Genomic DNA, 16,676 nt, shown 5'->3' on the forward strand with positions numbered 1-16,676 from the left:
ACAAGGGCAGGCTTTGCTCCTGGCTCTTTGTCATTTATCGCACATTAGCAGGTTGGGTGCATCAGTGTCAGTGTGATGCAGGACAGGCCAGAGATTGTTGAAGCCAAGGATTCTGGCTCATTTACATATAAACAGTACATAGTAACTAGTTAGTAGGTTTAACTCAGTAGGACGGAGACAGGATTTAAGCTATTTTATCGGTTCCCTTTATCCAGCAGATGGCGTCCCCAGCAGGCGCCGCCTCCAGACAAGCAGATTCAGTACTGAAGTGAAAGTAAAGCGAGAGGGCAGTAGAGTACTGTGCTGCATATGGTGCAACGGCACATAAAAAGCATTACGGCAGCACACAGAGCTGAATCAAGTAGCACAATAACTCATCCAGACACACACAATTATAGTAAACAAAACCAAGGCAGCGCGTTATTGTTTTAGTCTGCGCTGTTGTTCACCAAGAAAATCTGCTAAGGTCCTATTCAGACAGTAATTACCAGGAGAAACAGCAGCATTGGAGTGTTATTTATGTACCCCTTGTTTTTAATGGTTATCTGGATCAGGGGGGCTGAAAATAATTAGCGTGGAGGTTTCTACCAAGACCTGCAGACACCATGAGTATTCATCTTAACTCACATGGACGCCTTAGCTCATATACTGTATGTGAAGGCTACTGCCTGGTATCTGTCCTCAGTGCACCTTTAAAAGGGTTTCCACCTGTAAGTTATTTCAATAATAAAGCATTTAAATAAATGAAGTAATAAAGGAAGAAATTTGTCCCTAACACATAAGAAAAGTTAATATCTTTGTAGTTATTTTATCTTCCTCGGGTTTTATTAACTGCAAGTTATATGTACAGTATAAATAGAGGGAAGGTTCTAGGCTCTATTTTCACATTGTTGAATCGCTGATTCTATTTTGTTTTGTTTTATTGGATGCGTGATAGTCATTTTATGTACAGTAGACGGACAATTTAAGGTTCAAATTAGGTTTTATCCTTGGGGTAATTTACAAAAACAAAACACTGTTACTGCAGACAGCAGTGAAAGCACACATCTTTAGTCATTTATACAAAAAAATAAGTAAAAGCACATTTCTAAAAGTTAGACATGTATCTGGAGGCGTCAGATCTCGAGTCACGTCTCTCTCAGCAGGCCGCAGCTACAGCCCTGAATGTTGGACTTACCATAGTCAGATTTCATTTCAAAGTGTTGGATGAGCATCTAAAGTAAAGTGTGCTCATGACAGACGTCTGCTCATCTGTCAGCAATGCAAAAACACATATTGAGCTTTTCTCAGAGATGGCCACTTTATTGTATTTTAACATGATGTATGTCCTAAAATAACTGGGAGTTTGCTTTGGTTTTTAGCTTCACTTGTAAAAATAGATGGTCCATTTTTCACAATACAAGACTCCTTACTTAGTGATTTATGGACATATGAGACAGATATAAAGGTTGTATATTATATAACATAATATAATATTTGAAATATATTATTTCTAGCGCTGCATCCAAATAAAGTAACACTTACAGTATGACTAGAATGTGTGCTTTTGTTTTGAAAATCATTTACCCACTCTAACAGTGACACAGTGGGCACTGACAGGAAATTAGAAATGTACCAGCCTGTGGCATGAGAGCGCGTCACCGTCGCCGGGCAGCAGTGTCGTGGGTGTCATGCTTTCCATTCCAGGGGTGTCTCTGCGCTGCGTCGTGATATGCAGACAGGACGTGTTTATTCCTGCTCGGGCATGTCAATTATAACAAGCTGCGTTGTTTGGATCTTTATAGACCACTAATGGTTTCAAGTCTGATAATAATAGATATTCATGTGTGTCGTTACATACAGTATGGTATGAATTACACATATTCATCTAGATACATGGCAACAAAACTTCATGGTTGGAGCTACCGTTACCAACAATGATTTGGTTTCTACTTCCTGTGTCGATTGTGATTTATTTCTTTCAGAAATATAAAATAACAGCTGCAACTTGTTTTTTTTTCCTGATAAAGACTTTTGAACGCATAGCTAACCTTGCAAATTTAAGACAGGTTTATTTTAAGCAGATTTACAAAGATGGTTGTCACCAAGTGCTTTATAGAAAACAAACGACACAGACACAGATATAAACAAGGATAAACAAAACAATGTGCTTATAATTACGTCCTTGCTGGCTGTCGCAATAAAAAAAGAGACAGTACAAATGTGGGAACTCCTGAGACCAGTGCAATTTCTTTTTGAGGCGCGTCCTGGAATCAGTTACAGCGACTCCAGTGTCCAATGTGTTGTCAGGAATTGCACAACGTTTCACTTCAAGTCTTAGCAAGTGAACTATGCTGCTTGTTGAAGCCCTTAAAACGGTTAAGGGAAGTTATATTTAACTATTTGTCCTATCTGATTTCCCGCGGAGAGCTGCCAAACAGCCCATTGCGCCGGATGCTGCGTTCGGGCAGTGACGCTTCGATTGTTGATTCACATTTGTTGCGCGCTGAAAGAAAACTCAACTCGGCATAAAAACCTGAGCGGAGCAGACAGCCCTCCTCTTGATTCTCTGTGATGAAAGTGAAAAGAGGAAAGATTCATTCCATACAAGTATTAATTCAATTCACCAAACCGCAGCACTAATCAACACTGGCTGAATTTATTGTGTTTCCACAAATGGTGCATGATAAATCACTTGCGCTACAATCTATTCTTGAATCCAACCGAGTCCTTTCAAAAGGCAAAATGCTGAACGCATTATAAAAAGGCGGGAGGTCTTTGATGAGGTCTGCGATTATTAGAAATGTGCTCTAGAACGTCATCAGCCTTCACACGTTACAGTACAGCTGCGGCTTCTTCGTGTGCCCTTTAAATGTCACTTCCCCCCCGAGCTGGAATGAGTCAAACCTGTGCCATCTTAAAGAGGAGGGGGCGTTTTAGCATGTGTGAATGTGTCCAAACAGCAAGCGATCCCCCTCGCTGCAACTTAAGACCCCTCAGAGAAACATAAACCTCCTCATATCTTCAGATCATCTATTCTAGTCTTGCTGTTGCTATGTTTGGCGCCGCGGCCGGGCCTGGCCTGCGTGGGTGACCCGGGGGCCGATCCCGCTCCCTTCTTCGCTTTCAGGTCGCATTCCTCTGGCTTGCCGCTGCTCCTTTCCACCGCCAGGTTGTCCTTATTCTGCTTGTAGGCCGCCTTGCTGTGGTAGGGGTGCAAGGACGAGTCCGCGGCCTCCGACAGCGGCGGCAGCGTGTAGCCGGGCACCGGCGGGAAGCCGGACGGGACCTGGTGGAAGTAGTCGCCGCAGGCGGGCGCGAACGGCGCGGCCGCCTCGCTGGGCTCCTTAGAGAAGCTCTGGGGGGAGCGGTCCCCTCGGTGGAAGGAGATGCCCTGGCGACACTTGGTGAAGCCCAGGTGGTAGATCTCGATGAGGTTGAGCAGCAGGGACACGCTGGCGACCCCCAGCATGAAGATGATGAAGATGGTTTTCTCCGTGGGCCGGGAGATGTAGCAGTTCACCACGTTGGGGCACGGCGGCCGGTCGCACGTGTACATGGGCTTCAGCTCGAAGCCGTAGAGCAGGTACTGAGCCACGATGAAGCCCACCTCAAACAGGGTTTTAAAGATGACGTTGAAGACGTAGGTGCGCAGGAGCTCCCCCTGCAGGCGCACGCGGCCCTTTTCGTCCCTCACCAGCGCCCTTTTGTGCGGCGCGTCGCCCAGCAGCGCCTGCTTGTCCGCGTGGCTCGCGAGCTCCCTCTCCTTCTCCTTCTGCTTGTCCTCCATGCGCACCAGGTGGAGGATGTGTCCCAGGTAAATCAGCGTGGGCGTGGACACGAAGATGATCTGCAGCACCCAGAAGCGCACGTGGGAGATGGGGAACGTGACGTCGTAGCACACGTTCTCGCAGCCGGGCTGCTTGGTGTCGCAGGTGAAGCCCGACTGCTCGTCGCCCCACACCTTCTCCGTGGCGGCGCTGAGGACGAGGATGCGGAAGATGAACAGGACGGTGAGCCACACCTTCCCCACCACCGTCGAGTGCTCCTGGGCCTTTTCCAGCAGCTTCCCCAGCAGGTTCCAGTCCCCCATGGCTGTGCGAGCTCAGACCTGGGACCAGAGAGGCTTTAAAAAGTCCAATGCAGACACGGTCAATGCAAATAAGTAAATAATTTTAAATTAAAAATGTCTAAGTTAAATAACAGTTAAGATATTTTAAAAGTGTCTCAAGGAGTTCAGCTGAGCTCAAAGCAAATCAGTCCCTGGGGGGCCGGGCTGGGGCACTGAGTCGCCTTCTCCACTTGGACGAAGGCAAGATTATATTTACTTTAGGATGGTATAAATTTGGTGAGTGTGGACAGGGGGGAAGGCAGGCTTCAGTCGTGATTCTGTGCCCACTGGCCCGCTTGACCCGAGCCTCCTGCAGTGTGAGTCACACAAAGTGAAATCAAACACGGGGCAGATACGGTGGAGGTATGTCCTGGAAACGGGCGAGTAATGTTAGCACCGTCAGCCTCGCTATCACATTGTTATAAATATATTCTACTCCTGATGGATGTGCTGTACAGTAGCAGACCGACTGAGGTCTGTACAAATAGACAGAAAACAGGAGCTAAAGGCTAGATTGATTGTTTTGTTTGTGTTTTTCTGCTCAACCTTAATATATGGACCCTTCTTATATTATTATCTAGCTGTAACCCTTGATTGAACAGTTACGCTCTCTGCTTTCCCCAAGGTCCACACAGGATAAACCCACCTCAGCTTATACGTCCCCTGTGGTGAAGCTTTCCATGCCTCCGAGGGTCCATGGGGCCGCCCCTGCTTCGCCGACAGGCCTCAGCAATGCCCTTGAATGGACGGAAGACGTGGACCCCAGCGAGACACCGGCTTGGTTCCACACCAACAAATCCGCCGACCCGGTCTTCAGTGTCCAAATACAGCCAAGGCAGGACTCGGGATCCGGGCCCCAGGCCCCGGGGTCTTCCACTGACACACACTCAAACCTGCTGGATGCACTGTGAGCCGCGTCCGGCCCGCCGTCCCTCCAGCCCCCCTCCCCCACGGTTAAATTTGGCACAGTGCACCCTCTCCAATGTAAACTATTAAAGCCCCTCTAATTGCTCGGCCCAGTGAGTGACAGGGCAGCTGACCAATGCAGTTGCCTGCTAAGTCCGTCTGGCCACAAGTGCCCCTGGGGTCTAAATATAGTGCAGGGGTCTCTCCTATCATGGGAGGAGGGCAGGATTTGGAGATGAGTTGCCACTTGCATCTTCAAGTCACACGTCGTGATGACAGGAAACAAACACTCTATTTGACATCAGTAATCAATCTTGCGTGAAATGATCAGACAGTTTATTATTTTGTGCACACGATATCAGGTTCCAACCCACTGCTCTGTATATTTTTATTGGATTGCTTACGTGGCTGTAAATTAAAATATATACATTGAGGCGTATCGACACCAGGGTTTCTGTTTGCATTACAGGTTAACTTCATAACAAACCGGCGCATGAGGCGTAACATTCTCGGACAGACACTGAATAATACAGTGAAAGCAGGAAAAAAGCAGGTGCAACTGTCAGAAACTGATCGAAAAACAATTTTTTAAGTCAAAGCAACAACCTTCAATCTTTACTTTATATTTTTAATTTATAGCACCAATAGTTTATGTTACACAATAACTTATTATAAGCCGTCTTTAAAAACATTGCATTAAAATTGGCAAATAAAACCTACATGTGGTTTGGTTCCTACAACTTTATTTACAGGAATAACTTAACTCCAACACCAGCTCTCACTCAGACTAGATTACACACAATACAGAGTAACATGATCTAAATGAAATCCAGCATTTTAACCTTTATAGTAATCTCTGCCTGTTTATACCCTTTGCAACAAATGTAATAAAGAAGCTTCTTCCACGTTGTCCAGGCTGAATTATTTACTGTAGGCGGATTTTGTGTCATAAAACCGGCCAATGCAAGAAAAAAAAAATCTGCTGGGTGGTGCTGATGTCCTAAACAAATGCTCGCATTCCCAAACAGCAATATTTGTATTCTAGGTTTTATTTTCCCCGGATCGTGGATTCAACCGTATGACAGCGAGCTGGGCCTTCAAACCAGTACAAAGCCCAAACAGCTCCGCTGGCCCGACTCCACCGACCACCCCTGCGGTAGATCCAATGACTCCACACGCTACAGAGCAACTGTCACGCAGCAGAAATACTAAATGACGGATCCTCAGACCAACCCGCTTCCCACCGTGGAAACGAAAGCGGCTTCAAGCACAGATAACACACAGAAACAAATGAAGGTAAACTTTGACGAATGGTCAACAGCAAAGTCAGTCGTGTTTGATTTTGTGGTAAATGAGCTAAAACATATTCCAACATCTGTACTGTCCTCAAACCTTCATTACTGGCTCTGAAAAGTTCCAACAGCAACTAATACTAGAAAGAGGGGAAAAAATAACATCAATCACCAAAGGTTTGGCAGAAGGATGTATAAATAAATGTTACTGCTGATTAATCTAAAGAAAGACAAAAGCAGATTCCTAGAAAGCAGAGCACCTCTCGTCCTTCTCTCCCGGGCTCTTTCTGGTCACGGCGAACTTCGCCTTCAGAGGATGCTCCGCTATCAGCTGATTGATTTCGTTTTGCCTATAAGACGACAACTTCTGACTTATCCAGGCTGCTTTGGATTCGTCCTCGGAGCCTCGCAGGCACCGCTTGCAGGCCCTGCTCACGAGGTAAACCACCTCCGCCAGGTTGAGCAGCACGCACACGCCCGACACGGCCAGCATGAACACCGTGAATATGGTCTTTTCCGTGGGCCTGGAGACGAAACAGTCCACGGTGTTGGGACACGGATAGGAATCGCACTTCACTAAACGCACCATCTTGAAGTCTGGGTAGATTAGGTAGAAGACGTAGAGAAAAGCCACCTCGAGGATTATTCTGAAGACGATGCTGATCATGTAAGTCCACCACAGGGCGCCGGTGATCTGGAACTTCTGGTTCTTGATGTGCTCCAGCTCCTTGGGGCTGCCGCGGCCCGCTCTCTTCAGGGTCTTCTTGTCGACGTGCCGCCGGTGGGCCACGTGCATGGCCACCAGCAGGGCGGGCGTGGACACCAGGATGAGCTGCAGGGCCCACAGGCGGATGTGCGAGATGGGGAAGAACTGGTCGTAGCAGACGCTGTTGCAGCCGGGCTGCTGGGTGTTGCAGGTGAAGCCGGACTTCTCGTCGCCCCACACGCTCTCGGCGGCCACCACCAGGACCAGGATGCGGAAGATGAAGATGACGGAGAGCCAGATGCGCCCGATGCCCGTCGAGTGCCTGTTTACGCCGCTGATCACGGCATAAAAGGCGCCCCAATTCATTTTCGACTCCAGGACTGTAACAAAAGACATTCAAAATCAGTAAATGGATACAGAGGAAGGTGCATATCTAAATTGGGACCGACCATCGATAATAGGCCCTAAAAATGTTTTCTTTTTCTCATATTTGCATCTACAACTCTTTAGGAGGTTTACCAGGCTCAGCCGGCTGTGCAGGCAGCGTGAGCAGCCCCGGGTCCGAGGCTGACCATGTTGAGGCGCGGCCCCAGTGTGGAGCTGGATTTGGCCCGGTAAGGAACAACAGACAAGAAATGCCAAGGAGCCCGGCGTGCGTATAAGAGCAGGGGCGATGGCCTGCCGCCGTCACAGGACGCGACGCCACGAAGCCAATTGCAAAACAAAACCGAGCCATGTGATCCGCTCACCCTGTATTAATACTGTACTCCCAAAGTGGCCGCCAGCCCAGTTACAGGCTGACCGTCAGCAAATTTCTCCCAGGAGCGAGCGAGACGCCCATGATCGGAAGACATGTGAGACCTTATTGTTTGTCAGGGAAGCTACAGACTTGAGATTTATGTGACTATTTCTGCAGCACATCATTTAAACAGCGCCTCAAATATTTGTGGGGTTAAGAAAGTTGGGAATGCCATCTTTCACACTATATGTTAGTAGAATAGAGAATATAAATGATGTGTATTTTACCTTCAGCTGAGGTGGTACACACAGTGTGTACAAATCAGGCAGAAATCAATTCAAATAGTGTGTTTTGTATGAAGCCAAAAGGCTGGATGGAGAACACCATGCGTCTGGAAAATGCTAATCATTCCTCCGCCACTAGCCACTGCCCTGCACCGGAGCAGTCATATGCTCTTATATAAACTATTTACATACAATGGCCGCCTTTATGTGGCTGCAACAAGACTCTTTAGAATTCAGTTCAAACGCCTCGACTTCCGCCCACCCCGGGCAAAAGGAGGAATCTGTGTGGACACAAAAGGCCTCAGCCTGCCGCATTATTTATTGTGCTTGGCAGGGCAGGGGAGCGAAGGAAGCTTTAGACCTGAGTCACTGTCACCGAGAGCAGGGTCACACACAGGTTTGTACGTCCAAAGGGATCAACACAAGCACGGCTGCCTCTGTGATCTCAGTACTGCTGGAGATAGGACCTTGTGCAGGCAGAATGCATGCATGCAGCTAATGAACATATAGCATTTACAGTTAAGTTGCTACAAAGAACTGGTTTTATTTCAGAACCAGTTTCATGCATAACATTATAATTATGTTTTGACAATAAATATTAATACACTGTAACCCTAGATCTACTTTAAAGCATTTCGCTTATGAAAGAGCCAATCAGCACGTTGTAAATTATGTCAACAATGATGAATGTAAACTTGCCCTCGGACCTGTATAAACAGATAAAATCTACAAATTTTAAATTCCTCGCAGCGCTATCAGTTAGCATTTCACTGTTTATTCTGGTCGAAGTCGAGCCAAGAAACAATTTACAGTAACTGCACGTGAAGTGAAAACACAATGTAGCCATTTGTCACGTCCTATCAGATGACCCACAGCGAGCCGCTGAGCCGTGAGCACTTCTGCGTCATGACAGATGCAGTGGGAGGGTTTGGGTGGTCTGCTAATTCCCTGAATGAACTAAGCCCCATTTATGTTCCCGCTACACGAGATGCACTGTGGTACAGTAAAGAGGCGGAAAGCTCACGGCGGTGTGTGAGGCATCCTGCAGTACGAGAACGCAACCGTAACCAAACAGACGAAGACTTAAACTAAACGGAGATCAGGTAATCTGACTGAACAGGCGCCGTCTGGGGCTGCGTTTTTAAATAGAGGAACATCCTAAAAATAAAACAGCACGCAGCATAACTCGATTTCTACATTATCTCTAAATGAAACGTGTCACGTGTCTTCTCTTTTACTATATTACAGAGACCCAAAGAGAAACGTCTCAGTCTGATACTAACATTAGGTTTGATATTTAACAGAAAGTTTTACTGATGTTGAACCTCCCTAGACTTAAAATCCACATGAAAACAAAATAAGATGATTATACTAGTCCAGTCGTTTATCTTAAATAAAGTCTCCCAAGTTAATACTCTACACTTATACTGCTAAGGGCCAATCACACAGTTTGTCTAAGAGCCTACTGTGTCTAACATGGGGTTTTGTAGCTGTTTGTCAGTAAGGATCAAGGTTCCCTCGGTTCAATCTTGATGTGGATCCCAAGAAACAGACATGGAACCACTACATTTGTCAGGGAAGATACAAACTACACAAAATGCTTCTTATGGTATGTATAGCAGGAGATGAGGTGTTTCTCCCAGTCAGAGTAGCGTCCTCTTGCTTTGAGTTGAACAGCTCCTGAAGACAGAAGTAAAAGAAAAAAAAAACAACAACATGGAGGAAACTGTGGTGACGATGCAACACGTTACTGCAGACGGACCATCTGTAACATTGCTTACTCAGACCAGTGTTCTTGAGCTTGCTGTGTGTAGCGTGTCCGTTCTCGGCCAGCCTCAGTGACAGCGGCGCGCCCCGCCTGGAACGAACAGAACGTGACTGCTCGGGAACATTGCTGTTCCTCGAAGCCACTCCGAGGCTGAAATTAGATACTGCAACACATGTTTGTGACTTTTTGTTGAAGTACCTCATGGCTCCAAGCTTTCCTTTCTCCAAGAACAGCTCAACTGTAACTCTGGGCCCTTGTGGGTAAATTCTGGCATAGAGCGTCCTGTGGCTGACCATCTCTTTGAACCAACACACTGCCTCCTCAGACCAGTGTGTCCCATTCGCAGGCGTCACCTGGGGAGAAAGACACACACCACAACCGTGAAGCGAGACAATTTATTTCCCTTGTCACTATGTAGATGAAGCAGTGACTAATGTTTCAGTCTACACACACAACATTATGCGTTTGTTACATGTGCAATAAGGTTTATTTATGAAATAGACGTCAATCAGCAGAAAAGCACTCACGTTTGCTAGTGAGACCTGTACACATTGAAGTGGAAGGACGGCCATGTCTGGCGTCAGCTCCTTAATATCTACCAGTGACAGACAAGCGGTGTCACCAAAGTCCAGCCTCTTCACCTCTACACTGATGGACGGACCACCTCCATCGGCATCAAAACCTTTGAATTAGAAGCCAGAGGGAAGAGCAGCAGGTTCATGAACCATGTGAAACTCCCAAGTGGCTGCAGGCAGACAGAGGGACGCTGCTACCATCTAGAGGTTTGCCCCAGCAAAGCCATTCCAATACACATAACTGGACCCACCTCTACTTACGCCACATATCTTGGTCACCTGAGCCCGGCACCATTGTTCTTGCTCAGGGAACCAAGCCATGACTTGGGTTCCAATGTCTGGAATGTTGTTCTGCGAGGCATATGAACTAGTGGCTTTCCAGCTGCTGCTGCTGCTGCTGCAAAAGAAAAAAAAACATAATCACAACCAGAAACATGTGGATTATTAAAAAAGGTTTTAAAAAAGAATCTACAAAGAAAGCAGTAATGGAGCGAAAGGATGAATGGCCCTTTAAGCTCTCTGTTGAAACAAGGCTGAGGGAAAGCAGGCGAGATCAGAGTCGAGCGACTCGACTCACCCCGTGATGAGGCTCTGCAGCTTCGGGATGCAGTCTGCAGGCTGGATGTAGAAGCTGCCTGGGCTGATGACATGAGACACCATCACTTCCGTCTCTTGAAACTTTTTGATTTCAAACTCTGGGATGTTCGTCCTGTTCCCGGCGCCCATTTGAGCCGGAGGTCCGAGCGCGTCGCTTCGGGGACTTTGGGTCTCGCATTGGACGCCTGCGCAGGAGTCGGACGTTGGATTCCGGCCGCGCGGTTTCTCCAGGAGGCTGTCGCCACGCTCCACCCGCGCCACCTCTGTGAAGATGTCGCCGACGTCCCACAATTCAGTCTTTGTTGCGATCACAGAGCTGTAGGTCAAGGAGCCACTTGACTCCACCCGTTTTACTTTGAAAACAGGGGCTTGGTTTTCAAAGTCTGCACACAAAGCTTTTGGCGGCGGTGAGTCGCCCAGATCATCGGTCACAGCACGACTCAATTGGCACTTTTGTGCTTCCATGTTAGGTGAGGTTTGCCGCGAAGGACTTGAAGTATTCACGCTTTTAGTGCACTTTAAGGTTTTAGCTTCGGTTCTGAGGAAATGCATCATTTGGGTGGATGCTTGTTCTTGGTGTTGCACCACAGCATCATCCCCCTTTCTCCAGCTACTTAGTGGGTCCACTTTCATGGGTTTAGGGTTACTGACCCCTGGGAATACAGCTTGTGCGGGGAGGAGCAGCGGCGGTGGCTCCTCTGCTTCAATCCCTGCACTCTGAATAATGGCAGGTGACAGAATCACATCATTCTCTTGGCATTTCTCCTCGAGCCTCGCAGCTTGTTCTTCTCCCCCAGCCCCTAAATGACAGGACAAGCTCGTAGTCTGAGCGGCTCCGCCGTAGCTGGACGGGATGCTGCACATCATGTCATCATCCTGGATCGCTGCAGACGGGGAGATGAGGAAATGTTTTAACAGCCGAAGGGACAGCGTGGCTCCAAGCACCTGGACTGCTTTCGATATGGAGCTCACCATGAGCACATTTTGCAACATGGGCCCAAACTTGAGAACATCTGTCTTGAGTCTCCCTTTGTGTCTGACTGGCTGTGATTGGTTGCCTCGCTCTCCGTTTTTGACAGTGGGCCGGACTTGTGGCTCTGTAAAGATGGGAAAAGCGTCAAGATGCTCTGGTTAAATGTCTGGGGAGGATTCCTCATTTGCCTACAGATATAGACAATTTCAAAAGCGATTCCTTTCTAACTTACCAACAGTTCGGCCCATTAGTATCGATGACAATCTGTCAACAGTTTGACATTTCATGTCCAAAGCGCTCAATAGTTCATTGAACACAATGGTTGGAAAAGACGAATTCAAGAAGCTTTGGACGTCTTCATAGGCCTGTAAAATATTCATATAACATTAAAGTAACGATTTGCTTTGCTGATTTAATTGTTTTAGGATAGGTAGTGCTGAGAAGTTGTAGGAAATTTAGCGTTTTGTTTTATGGTACGTAACTATATTGTTATTTTCATAGCAGCTCATATAGTTAAATAGTCCCTCGTAGAAATAAAACCGTTTCAGTCAAATGTTTACATTTTAGCGTGTCTCGTGGCTCCTAGCTAATCGGACCACGCGCGCCGTGTTTGCTAGCTACGTGCGCGTGCAGGACGAACTCGTGTCACGTTTACCTTGTTGGTGAAGGCACGAAGGTCTCGTTCCAGCGCATCTCGGGCCTTTTCCAGCTCAAACAGTTTGTGGGTCAGCTGCACCTTGTGGGCCACGACGGAGGGAGGCGGCTGCTGCTGCGGAGGAGGACTCACGGCCGGGGTCATGCTGCTAACGCTACGGTGAGTTGCTAGTTGCGAGGGTGAAGTTGGCGTCCGATTTTAGCCCCGGGGTCCGTAGTTAAGGGGGAAGTTGAGGGAAAGATCGATAATTGTGAAAACGAACTATTTTGCTATTTTTCTACATGTAGAAAATTCATAGCTAAAGAAGTTATTGGAAACTATATTTGTTTATTTTATTTAATGGACATTTTGGATATTAATTGGGCCTACCCATTGGGTGTTTATGAAACCACAGATTCTGTAATATCTGCTTATAATAAAATGTTTAAAGCTTCAATGTTTTTCCTAAAATTCCCCCTCTTCTCCCTGAAAGATTGTTGAGCGTTGCTTCATATAGCAAACGTTTTGGTGAAGGAACGTAAGCCCCTTGTTAGCTCAACGTAATCTAAATAGATCGCAGGCTGAAAACAGACAGAATCAGAGCAAGCAGCTGAATAGCTCGACACTTATTCCTAGAAAGTGTCGCTTTCAGGGCTTTCAGTGCTGCTAATAAACAAGCGCCTGCTGATGTGTAAATGCCAGGTGCCATCTGCCCTCAAGTAGAAGAATGAAGACAATTTGCCACTTGCATTCCTACGGTTTTACACCCAATGCCGTACACACACACAGTTCTTTTCTTCCAGTGCTATTTGCTTGAACATGTCAAGCTGCTACTTGATCTAGTTTAGTTGTAGGTGGGGCAACAAAGACATTTCCTACAGTTACATTGCTCAAGAGCCAGGTTGGCATCCTGGCTGTTTTGATACTTATTCTGGCCTGCGATGATTTGCATAGGAATTGCAAAATGACACTTCAAATTTAGCTTTAAGTGGAAAGGATTACCCAACAGGAAACCCTGCAGCTGCAGTTTCTCGCCGTTCCACCCACAGCTACTTGCTCACATTCTAATCAATATGTCCTTCTTACTGTAGATACGGTTTAAAGCTGGGATAAGTCATTTCGCAGGTTAATGGGTTGGGTGGGATAGAGTTTTTGTCACATGTGATTATGTGCTTACCTTCATAAGGTTGTGGATCCAAATCTAGTCAGATTTATGGAGTGAGAGCACAACCCAGACTGATTGATAGTATATATCACAGTTTATATTTTTTAAGTTGGTGGAATTCAGGTTGCTCAACTCCAAGGACAAATCCTCTGATTCACTGATTTATTTTGCAGGTAGTGACATGGGTGAAGGCTGCCAATATATTCCGGTCATTAGATTCAGTGCAGTGTAGGTGTTGACACATTACAACAGTGTTCCAAGGTCAGAGGCACATAAATGAAATATTATGAAACATATGAATGATTTATATATTGTATAGTAACATGGATTATATATAAAAATATCTACACACAGAAACATAACAATGTGTCATTGCTGTTTTGTTTTTTAGGCCATTTTGGAAGTATTGTGCAAAGCATCATGACCTTCATACAAATTTGGGCCAAGTTTAAGTTTTTATTTGCAAACAGACATTTCAAAATGAAGGATGGACAAAAATGTTCTCCACCCGAATTAGTAATTTGGCTCACGCTGCGACCAAACAGTCTCCACAGGCCCCTCAGCAGGAAGCAGGAAGCCTACCAAAGTGCAGTTATAATAGAGTGTAAACCGATTCATGGGTGGCACGGTGAAGCCTGCCTCCATTTAATTTGATTAGCATTCATGGCTAAAGCAGCCTTTTAGCTGCACTTCTGCAAATGACTCATGCAAATGGACTGTCAAAGGAAACACGCCTGAGTCGCTCATCACTGACTTATCGTACTACAAATGTTGTGTCTGTGCAACACAGCTTCTTGCAAAACACGGTGAACGCTGCTATTATGACAAATACGAATAAAGCAATAATAAATGTTTGTCCAATGTGAACGTCCTGTACCTTAGTACAATGAGACATAGGGGTTTTAAGATATTCTGTCAAAGTGAGGTTTCTGGTGCTAGTGAAGCATTCAGCGTCTCCGATGTCAGCTAGCTGAGAGTCGTTCAGGAGAATCAGCCATTTGCTGTCACAGCAGTTAAAGTGATTCCTGCTAATATACATATGCTTGAGGTGGACAGATAAAGCCTTAATCAGCGAGTGGTTTAAAGTGTGCAAAGCATTATTTCTGATGTCTAGTTGTGTGAGAGGAGAGCAGCCCAGGCTGCTGGGCAACACGTCCAGGTGGTTGCCGGACATCTTTAGCTGAGTTAAGGCTGGCATACAGGGAAGCGTCAGATCGGAGCTGCTCATGTTGTTCCCACTGACGATCAAGGACTGGAGAGTGGTCCGCACAGCTTCCAGTGCACCCTCATGCATCACCATATGGGTGTTTCTTGCAAGGTTCAAGGAAACCAAGGAGGATTTCTGAAAAGTGTTCGGGTGAAGTGTTTTGATGTTGTTTCCCTCGAGGTTGAGGTGTTTGAGTGTCTCCAACTTCCCAAAAGCAAAGCAGGATGTGTTGGAATCTTGTGGCCCCACTGATGGAAAGCCTCTCAAATGGTCCATGGAAGTACACAGTTGCACTGTGTTGTCTTTAAGGTTCAACGTTTCGATTTGTGTGAGTGCTTTGAGAAAAGGTGGAGAAAGGTGCGTGAGTCCGTTGCTTTGCAGGTCCAAGTGCTTTAAGGATGGAAAGTAAAGCTGCCGTGGGTTCTCTGGATGGGAATGGAATGGTCTAATGTTCCAGGTGATGTTCTGCAAACAGTTGTGGCTAAAATTGAGTACTTGTAAAGAGGAGAGAAGGCTCAGAGTCTCGGCTGGGAATTGTCTGAAGTGGTTGTAACTGAGGTCGAGGAAAACGAGTGGCATCAGCCTCCAGTTGGAGTGGAGGATATTTTTTCTCACCGTGTTTTCATTCATAATATGACTATATAGATAATTGGCCTCTGATACCATCGAAGCCTCCGAGTCCAAGGTGCCGACCATGTTATTCTGTAAGTGAAGATACCTCAGACGGTTCATCTTTGGAACAACAGGGAAATAAAGCAAGTTGTTGAAGCTCAGATCAAGGATTTCAAGCTCATACATCTGCTCGTCCTCGCGTGTGACAAAGGACTCTAATGAGTTTCTACTGAGATTCAAATACTTGACTTGATGTAGTTTAAAATTACAGACACGTACAAGGGTATTCCTAGCTAAGTTTAGCTTCTTCAGTTGGCTCAGCGGCTCAAATGTCCCCTCTTCTATAAATGATATCAGATTATCATCAATAGTAATAATCCTCAGACCTTTACTCTCCCTGAACATGCTGCGTGAAAGCCTTGTTAACGCGTTACCAGTCATTTTAAGCCAATCGAGGGAGGACTTGTTTCGAAGGTACAGCTCAACGGCCTCATCGGTCAGGCCGTTCGCAGACAGGTCCAAGCTCCTCAGTCCGCTGATGGATCGGAGGGCTTTGCTGTTACTGCCAACGTTGGTGTTCATCGCGTTTCTGGACAAATTCAGCCGCTCCAGTCGAGCCAGCTCTTCGAAGGCCCCCTCAGAGATGAAATCCAGCTGGTTGGCGCTGAGGTCCAGCTGCTCCAAAGACGGCAAGACAAGTGTGCGCAGCTGTCTGATGAAGTTATTGGACAGGTCCAGTCTTCGAACCCTTGCATCCAGATCCCTAGGGACAGAGTGGAGGTTGTGGTTGTTCCAGGACTGCTCCTTGAAATGAAAGGAACATTAATCATAATCAAAGAGGGAATCGAGAAAAGTGAAATAATCTTTGCTTATTTATACAACAAATTAAAGGTGCAACTCTTTATATGAATGCAATATTACTACCTGTGGAGCAGCGTGCGTCAGTGCAAGGCCATAGCTGAGTGGCCATAGTAGTAGAAGGCTGGAGAACATGTCTTTGACCATCCCCTGTGCTGCTGCTGCTGCTGCTGCTGCTTCTGCTGCTGTATAACTGTACAGCATCACTACTGGTGTCAGAGCTCATAGACTCGATCACACACACCCGAATAGAACCACGCTTCACCAAAA

At 46.4% G+C, this 16,676-nt stretch overlaps 2 protein-coding genes and 1 pseudogene across 3 annotated transcripts; all 3 read right to left on the reverse strand.

Annotated features, from left to right (window-relative positions):
* Positions 1 to 2,026: 2,026 nt before the first annotated feature.
* On the reverse strand, positions 2,027 to 5,033 carry LOC114864260 (gap junction alpha-3 protein-like). Of its 2 annotated transcripts, none has more exons than XM_055512427.1 (2): positions 4,737 to 5,033; positions 2,027 to 4,090 (listed from the first exon to the last, which is right to left on the reverse strand). In XM_055512427.1, the coding sequence occupies exon 2, from the start codon at positions 4,070 to 4,072 to the stop codon at positions 2,996 to 2,998; it is 1,077 nt and encodes a 358-aa protein (XP_055368402.1). In that variant the 5' UTR covers positions 4,073 to 4,090; positions 4,737 to 5,033; the 3' UTR covers positions 2,027 to 2,995. The 2 variants fall into 2 exon arrangements, with proteins under 2 accessions (XP_055368402.1, XP_029020817.1); XM_029164984.3 differs by having other exon boundaries at positions 2,027 to 4,105.
* A 282-nt stretch (positions 5,034 to 5,315) lies between these two features.
* On the reverse strand, positions 5,316 to 13,337 carry LOC114864256 (uncharacterized; annotated as a pseudogene).
* An 834-nt stretch (positions 13,338 to 14,171) lies between these two features.
* Positions 14,172 to 16,610, reverse strand: LOC114864257 (transforming growth factor beta activator LRRC32-like). Its single transcript, XM_029164981.3, has 2 exons — positions 16,473 to 16,610; positions 14,172 to 16,352 (listed from the first exon to the last, which is right to left on the reverse strand). The coding sequence occupies exons 1-2, from the start codon at positions 16,608 to 16,610 to the stop codon at positions 14,484 to 14,486; spliced, it is 2,007 nt and encodes a 668-aa protein (XP_029020814.3). The 3' UTR covers positions 14,172 to 14,483.
* Between the last annotated feature and the right edge of the window lie 66 nt (positions 16,611 to 16,676).

This window comes from Betta splendens, chromosome 10 (assembly GCF_900634795.4).
Source record: "Betta splendens chromosome 10, fBetSpl5.4, whole genome shotgun sequence".
Classification (NCBI taxonomy): domain Eukaryota; kingdom Metazoa; phylum Chordata; class Actinopteri; order Anabantiformes; family Osphronemidae; genus Betta; species Betta splendens.